The 17553-nt window shown below is 33.9% G+C and overlaps 1 protein-coding gene across 3 annotated transcripts in view; it reads right to left on the reverse strand.

Moving 5' to 3' along the window:
* LOC114349510 (GRB10-interacting GYF protein 2) overlaps positions 1 to 17553 on the reverse strand; it is a 74327-nt gene that overhangs the window by 44921 nt on the left and 11853 nt on the right. For all 3 annotated transcript variants that reach the window (XM_028299907.2, XM_028299910.2, XM_028299909.2), the window contains exons 3-6: positions 14613 to 14745; positions 14146 to 14449; positions 12397 to 12611; positions 1322 to 1489 (exon numbers count right to left, since the gene is read on the reverse strand). In XM_028299907.2, the coding sequence (XP_028155708.2) occupies positions 1322 to 1489; positions 12397 to 12611; positions 14146 to 14449; positions 14613 to 14745 (820 nt within the window). The remainder of the gene's footprint in view (positions 1 to 1321; positions 1490 to 12396; positions 12612 to 14145; positions 14450 to 14612; positions 14746 to 17553) is intronic.

Below are 17553 nucleotides of genomic sequence, written 5' to 3' on the forward strand. Positions count from 1 at the left end.
TGTTAAAATGTTATGACTACAAGTCGATGTTAATGGATAAAGTGGAACACATGCTAAAAGGGTGCCATGGTTCCCTGCTCGAAGATACTAGGTACTTGCCAATTCAATGGGCACAGACCAACTGAGAAATTATGAAGTGGATATACAATTTGACAAATTTTTCGTCAAATTGTATATCCACTTCATAATTTCTCAGTTGGTCTGTGCCCATTGAATTGGCAAGTACCTAGTATCTTCGAGCAGGGAACCATGGCACCCTTTTAGCATGTGTTCCACTTTATCCATTAACACCGACTTGTAGTCATAACATTTTAACATATTACATTATGTAAACCATATATGATGATGTTAACACTATTTACGGTGTGCTAGTTTCAAAATACTCGACAGGATGCACTGAAGATGTTCTGTTTAGAACGAAAACGTTCTGCAATCGATGACATTTTATAGTTTTTAAATAAACGATTTTATACCAGAATACATCTCGAAGTTTTTACTTCTGTATTGGTTTTTTAAACTATGGTATACAGCCAACTATTGGGATTTTCCCAGTGATTTTTTTTTTTTTTTTTAATATAATTCTATTTGGCGTGCTCCCACAGCAGGTATGATGAAGCGAACAACGTGAGGAACAAAGTAGGCGCAACTTTTGAGAGTTTTATAGTTATCCGGTACTAATTTCCCTTTATATTGATTTGCGTCTATTTTTTCTTTAAAAATTGCCTCCAGATTTGTATCATTTTTAAAATTAATTAGTTCATATGACAATTTTTACGGCCGAAAGTTGTATAGTAGCGGCTACTTCTAAGTGCCAGGGATTTTCCATTAATAGAAGACATTTCCTAATGTTTCACAAATCAATAAATCTTTCCTGAAATTCATTGCTCAAGAAAACTAGAAAATTAGAAATAAGTAGCATAGTTTTGTGGAAATACATTAATTCCATCTTGTGGAGCTTTCACCAATGTCGGAAAGTTATGCAGATTTTTTATATTAATTTCCTCGATGTACATCTTTAGCTTGTCCACGAAAGCAAATACTTTATTTGTCAACTACGAAAATAATTTTATATTTACCTTTTAATGTGTAAACGACGATTAAGTTCGCCAAGTTTTTCATTATGTCGCAAATAAATGCTAAAAGTCACCACCAACTATTTTACTTGAGTTCAAAACAATTTGATCATTTACAGGGCCTTTTAGTTAGCCCTCGGGCCGCATGCGGCCCGCGGGCCGCAGGTTGAGTATCGCTGGTTTAAGAGATATAGTCTGGATAAATTAGTCTGGGACACCCTGTATTGAAAGTGATAAAAAGTGCCTACCTCTTCTATGGTATCCTTTTTTTGTGAGGTATCTTCGGGTTTTACAAGGGACAACGTCGATTTGGATGAAGGCATCGGTGGAGGCTGTGATTTCGTCGAAATATGTTGTTGTGAAGTTGATTTTTGAAGACTGATTATTTCTCTCCTATTAGGTGGTTTACCCTCAGGCTGGAACAATAGAATCAATATTTAGAAATCGTGGTATAGTTTGGTCAAAACAATGTGATCCCAAAAAAAAATTAAAGAAGGATTAACATTACACCCATACCTCGCTTTACGGCCTAGATAGGTTCCACGAAACATGGCCGCAAAGCGAAATGCCGTATAACGAATCAATTATTCTAATACAAATTCATAAAAATTTAATGGGATCGGTTCCAAATCTGTTAAATATGTTACATGGTTTATCGTTAAAAATGCATTTTATCTGTTTATTTTATTTAAATTAAAAATACATACAAAAAAGCACATACACTGGTATATAAAATAATGATTCCAAAAACCAAAATTAATCTACAAACTCCAAGCTTTCTTGTTGTATCTCCATATAACGGGTAAATGATTTTTCCACCTACCTCTACCGAAAGTATACTTTTCCGGACCTAATTGTAGGGAGCAAAGTTGTACTTTTCCTCCCTAGGGAGGAAAATATTTTTCCTCCCTAGGGAGGAAAAGTAAAAGTGACGTCATTCATGAATATAACTTATTGACGCCCTGTACAACATCTATTTTCTATTACTTAAATATCTATACATTTTAATGTTTATTTATAAAACACCCAGTATTTTGCAGAATGGTAAAAAACTGTAAATTGTTATTTGGATTTAACAATGTTTACATTAATAATTTGATTTATATTTGACAGTTGACAGTTATATTGTACCTACTTGTTAGTTTTAGTTTTAATAAATTTTGTTGGTTAGTTACATAAATAAATTAAATAAAAATGAAAAATGACTTGTTATTCATTTGAGGAAGGTGGAAAAATCATATGTATAACATGGGAGTAAAGTGCCTTTTCCTCCCTTGAATGATTACTGCCCTCCGCTACGCGTCGGGCAGTAAACTTCATTCTCGGGAGGAAAAGTAGCACTTTCCTCCCTTGTTATACAAATAGCTATTTATTTAGTCCTGTAATAGGCCTTGGATTTTTGGACAAATTACAAGTGGTTTTAGCTTAAAATCACCAATGGCATTTGCACCAAGTAGCAAAGTTAATCGTTCTTTAGACCATTTATAACCAGGCGCAGATTTTTTGGTTTTTTAAATGTACGTGCGATCAGGCATTTGCTTTCAACAGGACTCTGTTTTGTCTACGTTAAACACTTATTCAGGTTTATAACCACCTTTTTCTATAAGTCCCTTTAAAATGTTAAGATATTCCTTAGATGCGGCCTAATCTCATTTTATTTTCAAATTATGCATAAACAAGTGGAAATAGAAAAGAGTGTGCATCGAGATTGCGTTTGCTCGAGAATGACAACATGGGGCCGTTATAGCGAAACATTTTAGGCCGTAAATCGAAACCGAGCCGTAATTGAACAGGGCCGTTATAGCGAAATGCCGTATACAGAGCGGCCGTATAGCGAGGTATGGGTGCATTTAATACATAATAGGGAGCTGAAAGTGTGTACTACCACAGATTAACCCAACACAGATGCGAAAGCTACGCTATGATGCCGGTACAAAAATTGGTAACCTTGAAACTAAGGAGCACAGTTGTTGTGCCGGTGTTTGCACCAATACAATTGATAACTTATAAAATAGTTCATTTGGTCTATAATACTTATTTTTACACCTGATTTGATATTTACTATATTTATAATTAAATTAATCCAAACAAGACTTAACAAAATATTGGTCATTGAATAAATGTATGTGTTAAACGAAAAAGGAAATAAAAATACAATAGGTAATTTGGGAATTCTAGGTATGTCCTTAACAAAACAAGAGAAAGTTAACTAACTGTTAGAAAAATGACAATCGTTAACGATTTATATATAAATGGTCATTTATTAAATTTCTGTGTATATTGACAATAATAAAAAGTTGCTTGGAAGTGAACACGATATAAATATAATAGGGTAATTTGGGAATTCTAGGTAGGTACAAAACAAGAGAAAGTAAACTAGCTACAAAACAAAACAAAGTTTTGTCCTTAACAAAACAAGAGAAAGTAAACTAGGTATTAGAAAAGTGACAGTCGTTTGGTGACAATAATTTGGGAATTTCCAGGTATGGCCTTCCAGAACAAAACCAGATAAAGTGTTGTTAATATAATAATTTTCAAGTTCCAGGTTATTTAATTATATAATCAAATTTAATTATATAAACAACGTTTAGTTGGTAAATAAAGAATTTTTTTCCAAAAATTGATAAGTTTTGGGTCCAAAAAAGTATAATGTGAGAGCGAATTGTTTGTATTCCTGAGAATATCTTCTGGCCTTTGGGACTTTTTTCTGCAACAGTGCCTAAGTTTTTACAATTTCGGCCAATGATTTATTGAGAAATTCGTCACATACTTTTTAAACTGCTCTAACTCTTGTTTTGTACCGTTTTGTTTTTTACATATTTTTCTATTCAAAAGATTTCTTTTTAAAAACCTGATTTTACATATCAGTTTATATTCACGTGGCAAGTTATACATAAAAGATGCTGGTGTTTGTAATGATACTGAAGGTGATAACTGGGAAACATATTTTGTAATTCTTGTAGAAATGTGTCCATCTTTTTCCTTACTGGGGCTGATAGAAACTTGTTTAGAGGATATTACCTGTAAATTTTCCGCCGCAGGCGGTATTCTATTATCTGAAAAATCATATCTTTTTATTATTGAAATTATTGATATTATTTACCTAATTTTTTACCTGACAATATTTGAACTTTTTTCGGCGGCTCCTCAGACGTATTCGCGCAGATATCTTTAGATTCGGTAAAAATTGACGGCAAAGCATTGTCATACAAGAGTTTTTGTCGTGAAGATGTGCATAAAAATTTATTTTCAAAATGCTTTTCGCAAATTCTGTATCTAGTTAAATCCTCCTCTAACAAATCTTGTCTTTTAGTAGCTTTTAACCATAGCTCACTCCTATAACGTAAGATTTTTTTAATAAAAAATTAATGTCTTGTTAATATCTCTTTTATTTTTTAAGATTATTTTGACTATCTTCAATAACAGAGCGTTATTCATTCTTACTAGTAACTAAAATTTACTGTTTTCAAGACAGGATTTTTTTCACACTTATCAAAATATTTCTTGAAAAAATACTATTGGAACTATTTCTAACACTCATAGCTTGAGTAACCATTTTATGTAAGTTTCGAGATTAATATAATTAATATGATATAAGTAATATGCCGCTTAATCAGTATTTAGAAAGTAAATCAATTTATTAACGACACTACATACCTTACTTCATCCTTTGGCAAACTAAAAAATGATATTCCTTGACCCGTCAGTTTAACACTACAATAAGCGCATGTACTGTCGAGGTTATTCAGGAACTGACAATAAGCTTAAGCCTACATACTAAGCGAGCTACTAAGCGACTACCCTTTTGGTAACTAAGTGGGAGGAGTTTACCAAAACTCGGTACCAGAGTTATCGCCAGGGTTTCGCATCTGTGTTGGGTTAATATGCGGTACTACTATGTAAAAAGAAGACCGTTCTTATGGCGCTCTCTGAACGAACTGAAATATAAGACGGACCTTGTTTCGTTTTACAACGAAATGATTATTTATTTCTATTAGTTTTACTCTTGAGTATGCGGGACCTTTTTTCGTTGGAATTTTACAGCGCTGGACAGGCGAGAAGTGAGATGCAAGTTTTAGATCTCCCTCAGCCTTCTTTGGTCCAGCATTCGTTGGTTTGCAAATTTTAGAAACCAAGAAGGTGTTACCAGAAAACTTGGTTCCAATGAAGTTTTTTTTAATATTTTAATTTTATTAATGTAAAACTTTCGCTTGATATACGATAATTATTGAGAGTTTTTGTAGTTAACGAGTTAAATAAAGTTAATGTTGTTCTGAAGCTATTTTTAATAATAAAATAAAACGTTACTAAAATCATTTTTAGGTAAAATTGTGGCTTATTTCCCATTTGAATATACTTGATTAAATAAAGTTAGTTAAACCACATTTTGGTTCACTTAATCGAAGATAATCTACCTATTTCCGAATTTTCATCCAATGTACATTAGTCCATTTAAGTCCCATTTAATACAATGTACAAACTACAGGACTATAAAACTGCTTAGCCACACCATGAAAATATGGGAAAGAGTAATTGATAGACGGATACGTGAAGAGACCGAAATATCCGAGAATTAATTTGGCTTTATGCATGGCAGATCAACAAACAGATGCAATTTTCATTATAAGGCAGTTGATGGAAAAATACAGGAGTAAAGAAACAAACGCTCAAATGGTGTTCATTGATATTGAGAAAGCATATGATAGAGTTCCTCGAGAGATTCTGTGGTGGGCACTCAATAAGAAACGAGTCCCTGGTGAATATGTACAGATTGTGAGGGATATGTATGAGAGAGTAACGACTAGTGTTAGGACAGATGTGGGAGAGACTGATAAATTTCATGTGAAAGTAGGATTGCACCAAGGCTCTGTGTTTAGTTCATATTTATTCTCATTAGTTTTGGACCAGATAACAGCGAAACTACAGGGTAACATTCCATGGTGCTTAATGTATGCTGATGATGTCGTGTTAGTAGGAAATAGTGAAAGAGACTTAGAACAAAAATTGGAACAGTGGAGGCAAGCTCTGGAGGAAAAAGGTTTAAAACTTAGTAGGACAAAAACAGAGTATTTGGAATGTTCATTTAAAGATGGAGTTACTACAAATAAAATGGTATCTTTGGATGATGAACTAATTGTAAAAAACAATAGTTTTAAGTACCTGGGATCGGTATTACAGAGTAATGGAAAAATAGATGGAGATGCATGCAGTAGAATTAGGGCTGGATGGATGAAGTGGAAAGAAGCGAGTGGTGTGTTGTGTGACAGAAAAATTCCAATGAAGCTGAAAGGAAAATTCTATAAAACAGCCATTAGACCGGCTATGATGTACGGAACTGAATGTTGGGCAGTGAAGAAGAAAGAGGAACAACGAATGCATGTGGCGGAAATGAGAATGCTTAGATGGATGCGTGGAGTGACAAAGAAGGATAAAATTAGAAATGAGTATATTAGGGGAAGTCTAGGTGTGGCACCAATTGATGCCAAAATGAGAGAGCATAGGTTAAGATGGTTTGGTCATGTTCAACGTCGAGACGTTAATCACCCAATACGAAGAATAGCTGAAGTGCAGATTCCTGGAAAGAGTAGGAGAGGAAGACCAAAGAAGACCTGGGGGGAGACGATAAGGCAGGACATGTTGGTAAAGGGGATTGACATTGATATGACCCAAGATAGAATTGTGTGGAGAAATGCAATTAGGGAAGCCGACCCCGCATAGGGATAAGGCAAAGAGAATGATGATGATTTATTTTTTTAAGGTTTTGCTAAAATTGTGCACTCTTATGAACGAACTAGTATATGAACCTGGATCCCGCGTACCAAAAAAAAAAGTTGAATAATAGAAAGCTGAAAATTTGTTAATAACTTAACGGTGTCTAGTCGGACAAACTTTGATGTATGGGAACACTGGAAGAGGGGAAGTTTTAATCGTGGAACCGGTTAAAAATTTGGAATGTCAGACTACGAAAAACAAGAATCTACAGGTCGAGCAAGTCTCGTAAATTTCACGATTGCGAGCCACGCTTCACGCAACCGTGTTTGCGTACTTGTGTTTCGAGTTGCGTGGTCGTGCGGAGTTATATTTACCAAATTTCATAGAAGAGTGGGTGGGGCCAAATTTAAATATAATCGTTTCTACTGATTCATAATATGTAGGTATACTATTCTCAATATGGTTACTGGGTGTAAAAGATAAATCTTATTCTATCTGTTCTTCATGAGTTTTAGATAATTTTAGTTGTATTTCTTTGTAATTTTGTGTTGTACAAAGATTAATTTAACATTTTCTCTGGAAGTATTAATTTAGAAAGATAATATGCTTCATTGGTGTTGTGTTTTGAAGTGTGAAATGCAAAGTAATTGTGATAAAGTCAAGATAAAGTTCACTTTTAAACTGAACTAAATAAGGTATCTGAGAGACAACAATGGTTAAATGCAATACAATGTACAGGTTTTACTAGCGAAATGAAAATTTTCCTGTCCTGTCTGCTGTAATCATTTTATATCTGGTAAGTTACAATTACAACAGTAACGATTTTTGAAGATGTTAACATTTTAATCTTATAGGAAAATAGGAAAACCAGCCGACTTAATCGATAATAACAATCTCCAGATTGGGTTCCTTCAATAAATATGGGCTATAAACACAATGAAATAAGTTCCCCAAAATCTAAAATGGAGTGGTATCAAAGGAGAATTAAAGGAAAAAATATTCATATTGAAATTATTTATAAGGCACTGGACTGTCTTAAATTCTACAATAATACTAGGTGGGTAAATGATTTTAGACATTTTTCATTAAGAGTAGATTAAGATTAAGTAGATTTTCATTCAGTAGATTTAAGACTTGTTTACACGGGTAGAGTAATGATGCAAGTACTTGATAGAGTAGAGTAACTCTACCTGTAAAAATGCTCAGCACAGTAGAATAGCTGGTAGAGTGTATAGTTGGAGTTAAAGTAGAGTGACTAGCAACCTATGGCAAAGTAACTACTCTATGACCACCACTACTGCCAAAATGTCTACTCAGCTGCACACTCTACCCATGGAACACGCTCAATTACGGCAGAATAGAGTAGGTAGGAGAGTACATGGGGGCGCTGTCATTCTGGCTGGAATTGTGTTTTGTGTAAATAGTGAAAATGAAGTTCACCGAAGATGAAACTTTAAAACTTGTAGAGCTATAATACGGCGAATACCAGTGTTTATGGAATTTAGGTAGTGTATACTACAGAAATAAAAGTTTGCAGCAAGCTGCGCAGGATGAAATCGTCGAAAGAATGGCAAAGGGGGCTTTGGAGTAAACGAGCTTAAGCAAAAAATTAAGAATTTAAGGTGCACTTATAATCAAGAGTGTTTAAAAATACAAAAATCGATTTCACTATACTAGCATCAGTACTATACTTGTACTCTCCTCATGTGAATGGTATCAAGCCATTTTTGGTAGAGTACTACCTCTACTCTCCTCAAAACTCTACCCATGTAAACAAGTCTTTAGAAACAGTGGAAAATGAGGTAGCTAGTAGAGTAGTAGTAGAGTAAAATATACTGGTTTAGCAAATTACAATGTTTTAAGTTAATACAGTAGCGATCAACAGGTAGCCAAAACGTGTTCCTGTAATTTTGAATATTTTTTCGAAGTATTTGGCACACGTATTCGTAAAATAATAAAGAATGGCGGTACAGAGCCCAATTTGAAAAATATATTAATATGTGGAAATTACTCTGTAATTATACAATATTTAAAAAACGAGCCTGTACCGCCATTAAGAAGAACAAAAAAATACACTTTCTTCAAATAAACTTTTTTATCCGATGCCTAGATTTTGTGTAATTTTGGAACTACTAATGAAATAAAAAATTTTAGTAGTTCCAAAATAACACAAAATCGGATAAAAAAGTTGTATTTGAAGAAAGTGTATTTTTTGTTCTTCTTAATGGCGGTACAAGCTCGTTTTTTTTATATTGTATTTAATTACAGAGTAATTTCCACATATTAATATATTTTTCAAATTGGGCTCTGTACCGCCATTCTTTATTATATTAAGAATATGTGTGCCAAATATCTCGAAAAAATATTCAAAATTACAGCCGCAATCTTGGAACACATTTTCGCTACCTGTTGATCGATACTGTTTCCTCTTAAGATAGTTTTAATAGTTATTTATGATATAAGTATTAAAAGTACAATTTTAAGACGCGCATGTGAAAGTTAACTTGAAAAAATAATTTTATTAATGTTTTGACTTCCACATCAGATGTCATTGTCAAAATACAAAATATTCATTATTATTAGGTTTATTCTAGCAAACAGTCAAACTAGTCAAAAACCGTCAGCAAACAGTTGGTCAGTAAAAGAACATAATACAGTCACCAGTGCGATCCCCTCTACTCGCGCTGGTCCACTATTCGCTGATGGTTTCAAACTGTTTGAAACTGATGCTAGAACAAACCTATTATTATTATGCATATCATTATCTGTAAATAATATTTCTTCTGATTGTTAATTGTAAAGGATAGAAAAATTACCATTTATTTTATTTTTTTTTAGAATCAGCTGAGAGAAGTGGTCTACAAAAAACCAGGAAGGAAACGGAATATGTGGCTACGAAAGGCAAAAGAAAGGTTTACAAAGCAAATGTGACACATTTTTTTGAAATATTTAGGAATATCAGTAAATTGCATTAAAAAAATGTATGAAAAGATTTTGTTCAATAAAAATGTTTATATTTATCAAGGATGTATTATTTGGTATGGCCACATATCGTCAGTGATGTAATAATACATCCTATCTGTTTTTTTTCATGAGTTTTGTAAGAGAAACTAAAAACTTGTCTTAGGGTCACCTCCTGTTTTCATATGATATTTTTTGACTTGTTTTGTAGTAAATTAAACTATGAACTACAAAACAAGTCAAAACTTACATATGAACACAGGAGGTGACCTTAAAACATGTTTTTCCATCTCTCATACAAAACTCATGAAAAAACAGATAGGAGGTATTGTCACATCAGCAAGGATGTACAGTGATGAGTGCCCTAATAACCGGCAAAATATGGGCAACATATTTAGTTGTGAGATAAAAAGAAATGAAACTAGTCGAGCTGGGAAATTTAGCGAAATTAACCTTTAAATTTACGTTATATTGATCCCACCTTTACACATATCGGAGGAGTATGTCAACTAAAATTGTCACTGTGACAGTGGTAGTTTCCAAACTCGTCTGATACGTCTGAAGGTGGTACACAATCAATACAATCTAAATGTATACAATGTCTTTTTATCTCACTACTTAATACATCTTTTGTGCTATTTTGCCGGTTATTAGAGCGCTCATCACTGTATTTCTGGTATATCCAGGGAATGTCTACAAAATATATTTTCAATGTCCAGAGAACATTCGTGGACATTCATGGAATGTTCCAATAAGACATTCAGGTAATGTTTAAAATGCTGACACAGGATTTTCCAGGATGTTCAGGGAACATGTTTTCGGGGATATTCCAGGAATTTTTCAATGTCTGTGTACCTTCTATGGACCTATATGGAATATTTTGGTGTTATTACCGCCGCACTCCACTTGCGATTTGTAATCAGGAAGATTGAACACATTGTTTCAAATACAAGTCAATCCATTTGTGACTAAATAATCATGGATTGACTTCTATTTGAAAGAATGTGTTCAATCTTCACAACTACAAATCGCAAGTGGAGTCCGGCGCTTAGGGCTACTTCCTCTTTGGTATTATGTATTATACTACATAAATCAGGAACTTTCCTTCTAAATATATGTATGCATCTTGGCCATCAAACATATTCTTCGAAACATTTTTTTAAGGGGTTACATAGGTCTTGTGGGTAAAAAAAGTGACTTTTTAAAAAACGATATCTCGAAAACTAAAATTTATTTTTATTTATAATTGGAACATGTAAAAGTATAGTACTTAAGGTAGTCTCAACAAAAGTTTCAGCCAAAAATATTCATTTATGTAGAGTTTAAGTTTTTTTTGCGTTGGCAGCATAACTAAGTCCAGTCTCATCTGAAATCAAAAAGTTTCTTGTAGTTTATACCTCTGGCTAGAATATGAACGAAGGAATTAAAAAAATGAAATTTGAAGATTTTACATAAGTTTAAACACATTTTTGACCCCAATTTTTCTCATTTTTAAAGTAGTTTTTTTTTTTATAAAACAAAAATGACCTCAACTAATAAAAAATCCTTTGTTCATTCACTAGCCAGAGGTATAAACTACAAGAAACTTTGATTTCAGATGAGACTGGACTTGTTATGCTGCTCACCGCAAAAAAGGGCTGTTGTCGAAAAATTGCAGTCAACTCTACAAAAATGAATATTTTTGGCTGAAATTTTTTTGAGAGTACTATACTTTTACATGTTTCAATTATAAATAAAAATAATTTTTAGTTTCCAAGATATAATTTTTTTAAAAAGTCACATTTTTTACCTGCAAGACAACAACTTGTTGATTTCAAATTGTAACAGTTGTTTTGCAAAGTATGCTGCCCTCTTGTATTTTCTGTGTTATCTTCATCATACAATTACTTCATCTAAAAATTTTCTGCGAAAAAAAAATAAACCAAAAGTTTAACCACCTTCACACCGCAGAATCAAGTTACACAAATTTTCAAACACCTCACCTGACACAGCGTCTCAAGTACGATTGCGCGAATTGGTAAATATAACTCCACACGACCACGCAACTCGAAACACAAGTACGCAAACACGGTTGCGTGAAACGTGGCTCGCAATCGTGAAATTTACGAGACTTGCTCGACCTGTAGATTCTTGTCTACGAAAATGTTCCATGTATTTTGTCGGACAGAACTTCCAATTGATTTGTTAGCATTTCATTAAACTCTCATGCAAAAATCAGACTGGTGTTTATCACCAACTGGGCATTTTAATGAGTGGAACATGAAGAACTTGTCAAATGACAGGAATCATGTTGGTTAGTAATAGCACTCTGATTTTTGCACAGTTTAGTATGAAAGATGAGAGAGAGATGAAAGGGTAACAAACCAATTGGATGTTCTGTCCGACAAAATACATGGGACGTTTTCGTAATCTGACGTTCCAAATTTTTAAACTGTTCCACAATTAAAACTCCCCCTGTTCCAGTGTTCACATACATCAAAGTTTGTCCGACTAGACACCGTTAAGCTATTGACAAATTTTCAGCTTGCTATTGATCAACTTTTTTTTCTTACGCGGGATCCAGGTCTAATAACTTATAACAAATATTTTTTATTTTTTATGACACCTTGTATATCTAATAACTTTTGTACATAGAGTAAGGCAACTTTACCTGTTCATCATCCGATCCGTGAAAGGCACCCTTCTCGTCAAAAGTACCTCCCCCTTCGGTAGGATTCTCCATCGCCCATTCAGGTAGATGGTCCTCGCTCTCCCAAGATTTTCGAGGAGGGCCTCGATTGTCATTCCAACTTGTGCGGCCACCTCTTTCTGGAGGTCCTGTTCTCTCTTCAGAGTCCCCATCCCCTCGCCAACTTGTGGAGCGCCCTGGTAAAATAAGTAAATTTTTATCAGACTTAAAGTTTGTAAATTAAATTAAGGATAGGAATAAGAAAATTACTAGCGTGTTGACTGCGCATATATAAAAATTACTCAAGTTGTGTAGAGAATGGTCCTGCTATAACGACACAATATACAGTGCGTAAAGTATAGAAATAAAGATATCTGTGACAAATAATTTTATATTTTGTATATCTACAAGCCTCACGGAAAAAGATGAAGAAAAATTGAGAATATTCGAAAGGAAAATCTTCAGACGGATTATGGGCCCGATAAGAATGGACAACGGAGAAATGAGAAGAAGAACGAACCATGAACTAAGAGACATAATGAAGGAAGAAGATATAGTTAGATTTATTAAAGCGCAGAGACTGAGATGACTGTGACACATAGAGAGAAGGAAAAACGACCTACTGATTAAGAAGATCACCAGATGGAAACCAGAAACTGAAAGACCAAGGGGAAGACCCAGGGAGAGATGGGAGGAGCAGGTCATGAGAGATAGCAAAATTCTGGAAGTGAGAAACTGGAGGGAGCTATGCACATATCGAAATGAGTGGAAGAAAATTGTAACGAAAACCAAATCATACAACAAACTCTGACAACACACAAGTGGAATGCAGAGTGATTCACCATAATAAGCGAATCAGAGAGCTCTAAGTAAGAGCGGCAAACATTCCATCCAGAATGAAAAGCCCTGATGATGATATCTACAAAACCACCTTGTCTTTGGAAACAGAAATCCATTCTGAATGAAAGTTCCCTAAGACTTTTCTTATGGTTTCTGGAGAAATTGGTGCTATCTCTTCTTTACGAGTAATCATGTATTTCAAGTCTTAGACAGTCTGTGGCCTATTTACATACACTTTGCATTTTAAATAACCCCATAAAAATAATCTAGATGTGTCAAATTCGGGGATCTTTCTGGTCATTCGATGGCTCCTCTTCTTCCAATCCAACGATTTGGAAATGTACATATTGTTGAGAAACTTAGGAACGCCTTAAAGATAATAAGGAGGTGCTCAATCTTGCTGGAACCCAACTGATATATTCACGAGATGAGGATCTATATCATCAGGAAAGAGACTGGCTAATTCTGGAATTAACTCCAAGTCTAAAAATGCCCAGTATTTTTCACCTGTTATGGTTCTATATTCTATACCAAAAGTAAAGTCCAATAATAATGACATTATTAATAATTCCACCAGACATTGATCATTTGTCAATACTGTGTATGTGCCTCCACCATCCAAAGATACCTACTCGTCTGGCCAGTACCTGCAGTTTTGTTTATTGATCGTGCCATTTAAATGGAAAGTAGCCTCATCGGAAAAAAGGATTTGGTTAAAAAAATTAGTGTTAAATATATTAAACATTGTGTTACATAACTCCATTCTGCAATCCTTATCATCTTCAATTAGTTCCTGTACCAATTGTGCTTTATAGGGATACCATTTTTAGCGCCATGAAAATGTTGACTAAAATGGGGTTTATATTATGTGAAGCAAAGTGAAATACTTACCCCATTTTTCGTGACCACCGCTTCTTCCTGGCCCACCCACGCCACTTCTCCACCCATCATCCTCATCTATTCTCGCCCTCCTCCAATTGTCTGAAGTGGTGCGCTGATTAATATACTCTTTTCTCGGACTCCACTCGGGCTGCTCCCCATTGCCCCAACCCGAGTCGTATCCACCCGTCGGCCTGCCATATTGGTATCCCCGTCCTCTACTGATCCGACCGCCTCTTTCCAAAGACCCACCTCTCCCACGTATTGGTCCAGACACAGCTGCATTCGGTCTGGGCTGCCAACCTCTTTGCTGTATCTGTTCAACAGGATAATAAAGTTTAACATAGATTTTAATACAAATCCTATTTAACAAACTTATCATAATCCATAAAAAACATAATGAACCAAATGAAACACACGAAACTACGTTTTGTATGGTTTTTAGGGAACCCCATAAATGTCTAAATACTGAGACTTACCTCTTCATCGGTTGCTGGTGATAAGGCTAATGGTTGAAGACAAGTTTCCGAGAATAGACATTTAAAATTGGTTAGAGAGACGGGAGGTTTTATATTTTTGTCAAATAACGCCAACATCTCTTCTCGACCATATCTGAAACAATAGATATTCGGATTGGCAAGCAGTTAGAAAGAGATTAGAGCCATTGAAAGTTCAACTGTAAGAACATCTCTTCTAGTATACTTATTCAATTATATAGAGACAAAATTATTTTTACATAAATATGAGGATTAAAAACCTTTGGAAAGCAATAAAAAGTCTGCAGGGGCTAGATCTGGTGAGTAGGGAGTAGGGAGCTTAGAAATAAGTTACTTTCTTTTTACAAAAGTAGTAAATGAGCAACGCACAAACTGATGCGTTGCCATAGTGTATCATGTTTGAGTAAATCACAAAGGAACTCTATTGACTGTAACATATTAAACTGCTCGTCAAAAGTTAGGGATATAGAAAATTCTGCTGATTTTCATAGTTGATTTTTTCGCGAACAGACGGATTCCGCTATTTTTTTTATTTTAGCCTTTTCTTTAGTATTTACACAGTTGTGCAAAGGTTTACTCAAACTTATTTTTTGTACTTATACCGGGAAGAAAAAAATATGTTTTTCTTGTGTTAAGTTTGAGAAACCCTGTAGGGAGAACGAGGTACAAATGTGAGTATACATCCGAATAATATTGTAGTCTTATGTTTTGTGAACATGCTGTTGTTTGAATGTCCCTGATATCTTAAGAAACAAAAAAAATAGACGGTTTTGTAATTTAACATGTGTTTTAACCGAAACAAAAGTTTGAGACACCTTGTAGGGAGAAAAAGGTACAAATGTGAGCATACCCCGATATTATGTTGTAGTTTCATATTTTTTGAATATTTTATTTTTTTAAAACATTAAAAGGGTAAACCCTGTAGTTGGCTGTATACCTTTGTTAAGACAACGTAGAATGAAGTAAACACTTCTGTTGTATATAGGTATATTATAAATTTATTAAAAAATTTTAAAATTCATCCACAAGGGAGTGGTTGTACAAAACGTTTTCGGTCAAACTGACCATCCTCAGTGTAAACGTCCAGTGTACAAGTAATTGAAACTAGCCACTTGAATAGGTGTAAAACCTCAAAATAACATTATTGCTACATTATGAGCTGTATAGTAATCGACAATAAGTCGATGTCTTAAGATTAAAAATGTATCACATGTGGATGTATGTCATCCTTGCTCGGAATTAGCACAAGGTTGTGATCAGGTGAGAGGTTAACAACCAACTCTTGGTTGTTAACCTCTCACCTGATCACAACCTTGTGCTAGTTCCGAGCAAGGATGACATACATCCACATGTGATACATTTTTAATCTTAAGACATCGACTTATTGTCGATTACTATACAGCTCATAATGTAGCAATAATGTTATTTTGAGGTTTTACACCTATTCAAGTGGCTAGTTTCAATTACTTGTACACTGGACGTTTACACTGAGGATGGTCAGTTTGACCGAAAACGTTTTGTACAACCACTCCCTTGTGGATGAATTTTAAAATTTTTTAATAAATTTATAATATACCTATATACAACAGAAGTGTTTACTTCATTCTACGTTGTTTATTTTTTTAATTTCTCTGATATCTTTAATAACAAAGAAACTAGACGGTATTACTCCTTAATATGTTTTTCTATGTTTCACATGTGTGATGTGACGCATGTCGTCAGTTAAAACACATATTAAAGAGTAATATCGTCTAGTTTCTTTGTTATTAAAGATATCAGAGAAATTAAAAAAATAAAATATTCACAAAATATAAGACTACAACAAAATATCGAGGTATACTCACTTTTGTGCCTTTTTCTCCCTACAAGGTGTCTCAAACTTTTCTTTCAGTTAAAACACATGTTAAATTACAAAACCGTCTATTTTTTTATTTCTAAAGATATCAGTGACATTCAAAAAACAAAATGTTCACAAAACATAAGACTATAATACGATTTCGATATATACTCCCATTTGTACCTCGTCCTCCCTACAGGGCGTTTCAAACTTAACATAAGAAAAACATTTCTTTTCTTCCACCCGGTATAAGTACAAAAAAAAAAGTTTGAGTAAACCTTTGCATAACTGTGTAACTACTAAAGAAAAGTCTAAAATAACAAAAAAAAATTAGCGGAATCCGTTAATCTGTTCACGAAAAAATCTACTGTAAAATTCAGCAGAATTTTCTATATCCCTAACTTTTGACGAGCAGTTTATATAATGTCCTACCTATGGATTTTAAAAACCTTACAATCAATAAATTTAAAGTCATTCTGAAAAAATATCTTCTGAGATTTGCTTTTTACTCTGTTAGTGAATATTTTGATCATTTTAAAGCAGTATCATGGACATGAATATTACTCACTGTTTTCCGATGTCTCATTTTGTGAATGTGCGTGAATGTATATTTATATTTCTATATATGTTATTTGTATATATGTTACAGTTCAAGTTGATTATCCAGTTGAACTCTAACGGCTGGTTTCAGTAAAAGTTGATTATAAATATAAAATGAAGATTTATATTCAACATTTACTAGTAAAAGTAGACTCCAACTAGGAAAAGTATACTCTTCCCAATGCCATTTAGTAAAAGTTGATTCTGCTTCACACAAACAGCCGATTCTAGAAATTAAATGTTACTGAATATGTTCAAATTAGTCTAGGCTGTATCGTCGCCCCCGTTAGGTAAATTACTCTGATTCGAATTTTTTGCACAAACTTACTCAAAAAGAGGTCCTTATAACAAATCTACTGGGTGCCAGGCAGTACCTTGATCGATAAATTGTTTAAACAATTTTTTTTAGACAAATTCACAAAAATAATTTTTTCACTTCGAACAATTTTTTTTTAGATCATTTGGGTTATTCTGAGCAAAAAAAGG

This window comes from Diabrotica virgifera, chromosome 3 (genome assembly GCF_917563875.1).
Source record: "Diabrotica virgifera virgifera chromosome 3, PGI_DIABVI_V3a".
NCBI classification, from domain to species: domain Eukaryota; kingdom Metazoa; phylum Arthropoda; class Insecta; order Coleoptera; family Chrysomelidae; genus Diabrotica; species Diabrotica virgifera.